Raw genomic sequence first — 9,202 nt, forward strand, 5'->3', positions numbered from 1 at the left:
CATCTCGAACGTCCGATGTAAAGCTGCCTTCGTCTCTTTGACCTTCTGTGCATGATCACTTGTGACAATCAAATCATCAACATACAACACAAAAAGCACACAATCAGTCTTGGAAGTGTGTACATAAAGTTGCGGATTGGCCTTGGAACGCCGATATCCCAACTGTGACTGAAGGAACGAATCAATCTTCTCGTTCCATGCACCGGAGCCTACTTGAGGCCATACAAGGTCTTCTTCAACCTGTAGACTTTCCCATCTAAAGATCCAAAGCCAAGAGGCTGGTCTACATAGATCTCCTCCTTCAAATCACCATTGAGGAAGGCCGACTTCACATCCAACTGGTAGACAGGCCATCTCCTATGGCCAGCCAAGGCAAGAACAGCTCGAATAGTCGCCTTACGAGCAGTGGGGGCAAAAGTGTCATGACAATCAATCCTTGGGCGTTGTGCAAAACCTTTAGCAACAAGGCGAGCCTTGTACTTGTCCAAAGAATCATCGCTAAGGTACTTGGTCTTGAAGTCCCACTTGACGCCAATCACCTTCTTATTCGGGGGGTGAGGCATGAGATACCAAGTGCCATTCCTCTCAATAGCCTCCAACTCGGCTTCCATACTTTTCTTCCATGGTGCGGACTGTAAAGCCTCCTTCAGGGAGGTGGGCTCTCGATCCTGCATAACATGGGTCATCAAACAATAGTTAGAGCAAACAAGCTCCGTAGAATGTGCTTGGTGTCTCCGTGACTGCCGCGGACCATCTTGCGGTCCCCACTCCTCAGGGATCCCCTCGATCCCTGAATCACGGAGTGTGTCACGGGCCCAACGAGGAGGAGGTTGGACCTCTCCTCGTCTCTCTCCATCAGCTGAAGACTTTGGGATATCCACCGGTGGTAACGCCTCGGGGGTGACCGGTGGAACAGTAGACTCTGTATCAGAAACAAAATCGGAATCAAAAGGCGCGGGCTCCAAAGGAACTGTCTCGGGAGTCCAACTCTCCCCTGGATCTCCAAGAACGGGATGCTCCTCACCCGCTGCTATGGTCGGAACCTCCATGAACCGCACATCTCGACTGGTGTACACATCCCGCTTGACGGGATCATACAAACGATAGCCTTGGGACTGAGAGCTGTAGCCAACAAACACCTGTCTTCGGGAAGCTGCTTCAAATTTATCACGATGAGCTTTGGGAATGTGAGCATAGGCATCACAGCCAAAGACCCTAAAATAAGAAACATCGGGCTTAGTCCCAAAGTAAGCCTCAAAAGGTGTCATCCCATCAACGGCCGAAGTGGGGGATCGGTTAAGGATGTGGACTGCAGTAGCCACAGCCTCGGCCCACAGAAACTGAGGTGTTTGTCGGTGCTCCATCATGGTGTGCGCCATCTCGATCACACTTCGGTTCTTCCGTTCAAGAATGCCATTTTCTTGAGGAGTGTTGGTGTTAGCAAACTCCTGGTGAATACCTTTATCTGCACAAAAACGAGCAAACTCATTAGAAACAAATTCACCACCCTTGTCGGATCGCAAGGTCTTCAATCTCCGGCCCGATCGGTTCTTCTCAAAGAGAAGCCAATCCTTGAAGTGGGAGAAAGCTTCTGACTTCAACGCCAAGAAATAGACCCATGTCATCCTGCTGTAGTCATCTACGATCAACATGAAGTACGAGCTTCCTCTCAAGGATTCGTTCTCGCAAAGCTTTGTTGGGAATCGCATCCCTATGCTGTTTCCCACGAATGCAGGAGACGCATGGCTGTTGGCTCACCACTATGTCCGGCAACCCTCGAACAAGCTGTCCACGTGATGCCCTTCGAAGATAATCATAGTTGAGGTGACCAAACCGAGCATGCCATAGCTCTGACTGTGTCTGAGAGGGAAGAAGAAGAGTAGAGAGGGCGGTAGAAGACTTCAATTTGTAGATGCCGTTCTCCTCATATCCTGATGAGAGAATCTTCCTTGACCCATGATCAAGGACTCACACCAAATCACTGTCAAACTCCACCATAAGTCCAAGGGAACAAATCTTATGAACTGACAGTAGATGATACCCTAAACCTGGTACATACAAGACCTCTGAGGTATGGGTACCACCATGTCTATCTGGAATAAGCTGCATCTCACCCTGTCCTGCAATCGACACCAAAGAGCTATCTCCAATGAGAATCTACCCACATGAAGGTCGCAACTGGGCAACACCATCTTTACGATCTACTCTCGAGCTTGGGGAGCTGTCATCGCAGCATCGGAAGCATTCGGTGTAGAGTCCTCAATGACAGCTAGATGAAGAAACGCAGTTGATGAGGGTGCAGCCACCGCTCCAGAATCCTTCGTGTCCTTCTTGTCTTTGTCAGGGCAATCCTTCTTCCAATGGCTGGTCTTTCCACAAATATGACATGTGGATTCTTTGTCCTTGTCCTTGTCCTTCTTTGACTTGTTATCCCCCTTCTTCTTCTTTTGGTCCTTCCCCTTCTTCTAAGAGGCTTGACTTTGAAAATTTGGGGCTTTTGACCGCATTGTCAAATTTGTGCCTAAGAATGTATTTATGGTAAGCATGCTCAAACGTTACATAAAAGATCTCTTTTTCTAAAATCTTCACTCTTAGAGTTGGTACGTTTAGATGTATGTCAAATGCCAAGGTTATCTCCGGGGGAAAATGAGTATTTCATTACTTTTATTGATGATGCCACATGCAAAGTATGGGTTTATCCAATCTGTCATAAAGATGAGGCCTTGGATAAATTTAAAAAATTCCTGGCACTTGTTGGAAATCAGACCAGCAAGACATTAAAGTATCTTCACTCTGACAATGGTGGGGAATATGTGTCCAAAGCCTTTCAAGACTTTTGTGACAGCAAAGGGGTTAAAAGGGAGCTCACTACCCCTCACAATCCACCCCAAAATGTGTTGTAGAGCGTATGCTCACGAAGCGTGGTCAGACAAGCCGCTTTCGTATGCTCACTTGAGAGTGTTTGGTTGTGAGGCATTTGTGCACATTCGCAAGGAAGAACACAATAAACTTGAGCCAAAGTCTTGCAAATGTGTTTTCATAAGATACGGTGATGAGGGTGAAACGGGGTACAGGTTATGGGATCCGAAAAAAAGGAAAATTGTACGTAGCAATGATGTTGTCTTCTGGGAAGATCGTATGCACAAACAACTTGAAAAGATTGAGGAAGTCAGAAGGGTTGTATTTTGGGAAGATGTACCGATGGGACAGTAAAGAATGCCTGCTGGACAGCAGCAAATATCTCTTGTAAATGGCCGTGAAAAGGAGGGAATGATGCTTGCAAGTAAACAACCAACAAATCTTGATCATTGGGTTCGTAGATTGACCGAAATGCGAAGAAAGCTAGATAGGTTTGTTCCTGGTGTCAATTATGTGACCGAGTATGTCATGTTGACATATTGTGATGAGCCGTTATGCTTCAAGGAAGCAATGGACAGAAAAGACAACAAGAAATGGCATAAGGCTATGTTGTCAGAGTTGGAATCTCTCATGAAAAATGACACTTGGGATTTGGTGCATTTGCCTAACGAGCAAAAATTGCTACTATGTAATTGGGTTTACAAAATGAAGTCACTTCTAGTTCTTTGCCAAGGTATAAAGCATGATTGATTGCTAAAGGGTACAAGCAGGAAAATGGCATTGATTTTGATGAAGATTTTTTTTCTGTAGTCAAAATGACTACTTTGCGAACCATATTGGGCTTGGTTGCATCTGAAGATATTGAACTCATACAGATGGATGTAAAAACAACTTTCTTACATGGTGATCTGCATGAGGAGATCTATATACAGCAACCTGAGGGTTTTATTGCAAAGGGGAAAGAGCACATGGTATGTAAACAAGAGTTTGTGTGGGCTGAAATGAGCAGCATGAGAATGGTATCATAAATTTGATACATTTATGCAATCCCAGGGATTTCGTAGATTTCTAATTGGTCACTACTTTTACACCAAGAAGGCAGTAGATGGTAGCCTTATTCTCTTGGTTTTGTATATGAATGACATGCTAGATGTTTATGCTTTGTGGACTCCTTGAAACAAAGCCTACACAGTAGCTTTGATATGAAGGATCTTGGTGAGGCTAACCATATTCTTGGCATGTGTATACTCAAGGATAGATCGTAGGGTCTTTTCTATTTGTCACAACATGAGTATGTTACTAAGATTTTGCAGCATTTCAATATGGAGGGGGGGAAGCCATTGGTGTACTGTTACCTCCATGTGTGAAACTTAGTGCAGAGATGACAACCCTACATTTGATGATGGAAAGGCTGAGATGGCTAAGATTCCTTATGCTTCAGCTGTTGGTAGCTTGATGCATGCTGTGTTTGCTACATGTCCTGACATTGCATTTGTGGCGCGGGTGGTTAGTAAGTACATGGCAAATCCTGGCAAAAAGCATTGGGAAGCAGTGAAGGGTATCACCAAATACCATAAGGGCCCAAAGGACTTGTGCATCTGCTTTAGGAAGCATAAGTCATTTGTTGTTGGCTTCACGGATGTAGACTATGTTGGTCATCTTGACCTGCAGGAAATCTACTTCAGGATATGTGTTCACGTTCACAGGGGCAGTAGTCTCTTGGATATCCAGGCTGCAGAAGTGTGTTGCATTGTTTACTATAGAGGCAGAGTATGTGGCTGCCACTGAGGCATGCAAGGAGGCTTTATGTCTTTCACGTCTGATGAGAGAGCTTGGCATTACAGAGATTCTTATCCTCCATTGTAATAGTCAGAGAGAGTGCTATCATGCTGGCATAGAATCCTATCTTTCATGCAAAGATAAAGCACATACAGACGAAGCATCATTTTATTAGGGATGTACTTGACAGCAAGAGCATTGAGCTTGTCAAGGTACATACAGATGATAACATTGCAGACCTTCTCATGAAGTATATGTGTATTTCAGCTTTGTACATACATAGACTTAGCCGATTCTTTCCTCTATCTTCAAGCATGCTGCCTTTAGGTGGGAGGTTGTTGGGAATAAAGGGTCATCGTGCCTTTTATGGTGTTCGGGTGTGCACACACCCTTACACATGTACTATATATATAATCAAAAACCTACAGTGGTACTTGGAGATTGTACCCAAATCGAGTCTTGCTCTCTCTCTCTCTCTCTCTCTCTCTCTCTCTCTCTACTCTGCACTCGCTCTCTCTCACTGTGCGAACTCGGGAATACCCTTAGAATTGGTACTTTTAGATGTATGTCAGATGAGGTGGATGACATCGAGTCCATAGATGAGGAAATGGATGTGGGTAAGTGTTCAAATGCTGATGAGTTTGAGTCTTTTGTAGGACCCAAGCTAGGGTTTTGAGCTTAGAATATTATTATCATTTAAACATGCTTATTTAGTAGCTCTCATGCTACATGGATTCATTTTGATGTTTCACAAAGACAAAATTTAGTTGCTATGCCTCTATGGTTTTATGCTTCTTTTATACGTAAGGTTATGGTTGGTCATGGATGATGGATGTGGCATGTAAATTATTGTTCTATTGAATGTCCTATTCTACTTTGCCTGAGACAAAAGTTTGCCTGTGTGTATTTGATTGCAAATAGGCATTTCAATCTTTGTCATCTGAGGTTTTCTTTTTCCTGAAGTGTTACAGCATGGGCACTTCCTGGAAAGGGCTGATCTTTGAGAATTTTAGTTCTTTGGATGTAATTGTCTATGACTTTTTTACCCTTCTAGAGTTTCCCTCCAGTAATCTTGGATTTTGATATCTGTCATCTATGGTATGCCTTAATCATAACCCTGGTTTTGCTAAGATATCTGTTGGTATTTTTATGGCTTGGATTGCACATATCTTAGGTGATCAAAGACCGGAAATGGAAGGAGGTCACTGTAGTTTTCAACTTTCCACCTACCACCACAAGTGCCTCTTATGTCCTTCGCAAATATTATGTTACTCTATTGCATCATTATGAGCAAGTTTACTTCTTTGGAACTCAGGGACCATTAGTCTCTCCTCCTGGTATGGACCTAGCGCGTATAATTAGGCAAATAATTTTGGTAGTGAGATTTTTCTTCTGTTCAGACTACTTGTTTATGGCAATTGATTTGAGCATACATGGTTCTTCCAGCTCCTTTACCAGGACAAAGCCCTGGGCATCCATCTGCAGACAATGGCTTTACCAATCACGGTACAGATGATGGGGAGGTCGTTGTCAAGAAGAGGAGGCGACGCAGAGGAACACTTGATCCGGCTAGGTTGTATGGAGGTATTCTTTCTTTACTTGCCAGTTAGACCTATTTCCAGCTCATCTGGTTTCAGAATGTCTCTTAGATTGGTTTACGATTGGTGTTGTTGGCAGTTGACCTTGGAGCATCTGTTGGCCATACAGTTTCTGGGGTTATTGATGGGAAGTTTGAGCATGGATATCTTGTCACTGTGACTGTTGGCAATGAGAAGCTGAGGGGTGTCTTGTATCACATGCCATCTGGCAGCTTAGCCCCACAGTTTGCTGCAGTCCCTGGTATGGCTGGGACAATTGGATTAGATTCCAATCCTGAGATCCGCAGGCGGCGCAGGCGTCGCCGCAAGGATGAGATGCCCAAGAAGGATCCCAATGCTCCTAAACCAAATAGAAGCGGCTATAATTTTTTTTTCCAGGAACAGCATATGCGGCTGAAAGCATTACATCCTGATAAAGACAAAGAGATCAGCAGAATGATAGGGGACCTGTGGAATAAGCAAACAGAAGAGGAGAGGGCTGTAAGTGTCTCACTTGTTACAATCATGTTATTTAATACGAGTGGTGATTTTTTCCCATGTCTTGATGTATATTGATGCTGCTTCGATATGAAAGCTTGTTAGAGCTATTGCAGTGCCTCGGCTATTTTGTACATGTTTTCCATGAAGGCTCAGGCATTTGGTTCATAGCACTTACAACTGAAGGAGGCTCAGGGCTGTCTAACTGGATCAGCTAGTCTCTTTGTACTTATTATGCTTGTGCTATGGATGGTGAAACTTTGAAGGTGAAATATGCATAAAAGAAGTATTCAAATGAATCATATGGCTCATTGGGGGATAGGGAATGTTTTGTGTGGGATTCAGAATAGAGGGACTCATTTGGGCTCCCCCAGGTTTACAAGTAAAAAGTGTTTATTTCCAGCAGGGGCTTCAATGTAATTGTTTTGTGTGGTTCTAAGCATGAGCAATTATTTACAATATATCTCAACCTGGTAGTTCCTAAGTTGATTGAAATTAGTGTTATGTATGAAGCCTCTTTTATGTAACTCATGGAGTAATTAACCACTTGAGAAGGCCCTTCTCCCACTGTTATTACGAAATGGGTGATTTGTAAATGATCTTCTGTGCTTTGTGGTTTGAAACTTCACCCTAAATTTTGTGCTGTACATGACTCTTGAAATGCCCATAATACTGGAAATGGGTCTCAGCTTGCAGTTTGCAGGTATTATTTCCCTGACCGGGCTTGCTTTGATCACACTTCCCGCAAACATTCATTTAGGCAGTCTACTGTAATTACTTCATCTTGTTTCTTGGTTCATGAAAATGGATTCGGCGTGATCTCAAGGAAAATGACCTTTTTTTGGGTCTCCTTCACCCTATGTAGACATCAAAGGCCATTATATGTATGAGCAGTTAAATGGGAGGTTTAAAATTTTTATTGAAATGGATAAATGTATTACATTGTTGTGCTCATTGGAACTGAGTTTTGTATGTATGTCTGAAAGGCTAAGCTGACAAATAAATGGATGCTTGTCAAAGCTATTTTTTCCCCCTAACAATGGCTGTTGAAGAAGTTGAGGGTTGGGTGCTTTATTTGTTTGAGTTGAGAATTTTACAGATTTGTTAATTCTTTTTTTGGTTGTTTTTCATTTGGAATTTTTGGGCTGCAGATATATCAAGAACGGGGGGTGAAGGACAAGGAAAGGTATAAGAGAGAGATGCAGGAATATAGGGAGAGGCAGAATGTACAAGCTCATTGTGAAGGCAGTGCAGCTGGTGCAGATGTAGTTATGCAGCCAGTTGTGGATGCTGATGACAGAAGTGAAAGGCCTGATAACCTGACATCTGGCATGTCGGAAGAAGAGTCGCCAATGGTAACCGAGGAGGCCAAGAATGGTTGTGAGGCTTCTGCAGAGAAAGATACGGGTGTCAAAAATGAAGAGCAGGTACATTCAGGAGCCACACAGAACATTCAGGGCTCAAATGGTTAGCCTCTTTATTTTGTTGCCTTCCAATCAGGTTACGAAGTTAGAAAAACCACATTTTTGTGAGGTGCAAAACGGGGAGCACCCACACCCAGTGAATTATATCCTATGGGTGTAACTTTAGGATGATCACACTTCTTAGGATGACAAACACTTTCTTCCTCCATGCAAGTGTTAGGCTTTGTGAACTTGAATTCCATGTATATTAGGCCCTCCAATTGGCAGCTCATTGGCTGTCTAGTCTACAGGCAACAGGGGCTAGTGACATGATGCACCACCAATCTTTCAGAGGATGCATCCTCTTTGTTTGTACATCTCTTTAAATGCTATTCTAACTTCAACTTGCCAATTTGCTCAATTTTGGGTCGATAGGTTTCATGTATTCCCCCCCAGATTTAACCTGGAAAGCAGGATTACCAGTTGTGGAAAGGTTGCAGGCTTACTGCACTAGATCATTGCGTGATTGGACAGATTGCCGAAGACACTTTTTTGTTGTGGATGCATTACCTTCTTTTACTGATTCTGCTATAGGCCATTTGATTCCAAAATCTTTTTGTGGCCTGATAAATGCCAAGTTATGAAAATGGAGGGAAGTGGTAAAGCTTTTACACTATCATTCAATCCTTGTCATAGCCAATTGAGCTATATGTGCCTTTTCTGGATTGACTGATAACAAAGATACTCATAAGCGAGAGTGGGTGCCATAAGACAACAGCAGTAATGCTTTTGCGTAACTCTGCAATGCTTGCCTTACCTTGATCAAGTGATGATAAAGATATTGTGGGGTGTCATAAAACAAAATTGTGAAATCTGTTTCAAAGATACTCAAGATGCAATCTGGCAAAATTTGCAGCACATTAATTTATGGCTTTTAGACGTGCATTGTGTAATTGGCCTTCTAAGAATACATTATTTTCGTGACAAGGCATTGGCTTCTATATCAATTGTTAAGAACTATAGCAATGGCTTGCTGCAATGTCCTTAGCCGTTTGTGGCTAAGAAGTGTCACGTACTAGCTTTTCA

At 43.1% G+C, this 9,202-nt stretch overlaps 1 protein-coding gene across 1 annotated transcript in view; it reads left to right on the forward strand.

Moving 5' to 3' along the window:
* LOC148034440 (high mobility group B protein 9-like) overlaps window positions 1–8,942 on the forward strand; it is a 30,785-nt gene extending 21,843 nt beyond the window's left edge. The window contains exons 3-6 of the mRNA XM_087679375.1: window positions 5,813–5,975; window positions 6,085–6,222; window positions 6,316–6,716; window positions 7,865–8,942. Coding sequence (XP_087535501.1) covers window positions 5,813–5,975; window positions 6,085–6,222; window positions 6,316–6,716; window positions 7,865–8,185 — 1,023 coding nt within the window. The 3' untranslated portion in view covers window positions 8,186–8,942. The remainder of the gene's footprint in view (window positions 1–5,812; window positions 5,976–6,084; window positions 6,223–6,315; window positions 6,717–7,864) is intronic.
* The last annotated feature ends 260 nt before the right edge of the window (window positions 8,943–9,202 follow it).

This window comes from Lygodium microphyllum, chromosome 6, assembly GCF_053477565.2.
Source record: "Lygodium microphyllum isolate KBCC chromosome 6, Lygodium_microphyllum_v1.1.10, whole genome shotgun sequence".
In the NCBI taxonomy this organism is placed as follows: Eukaryota; Viridiplantae; Streptophyta; class Polypodiopsida; order Schizaeales; family Lygodiaceae; genus Lygodium; species Lygodium microphyllum.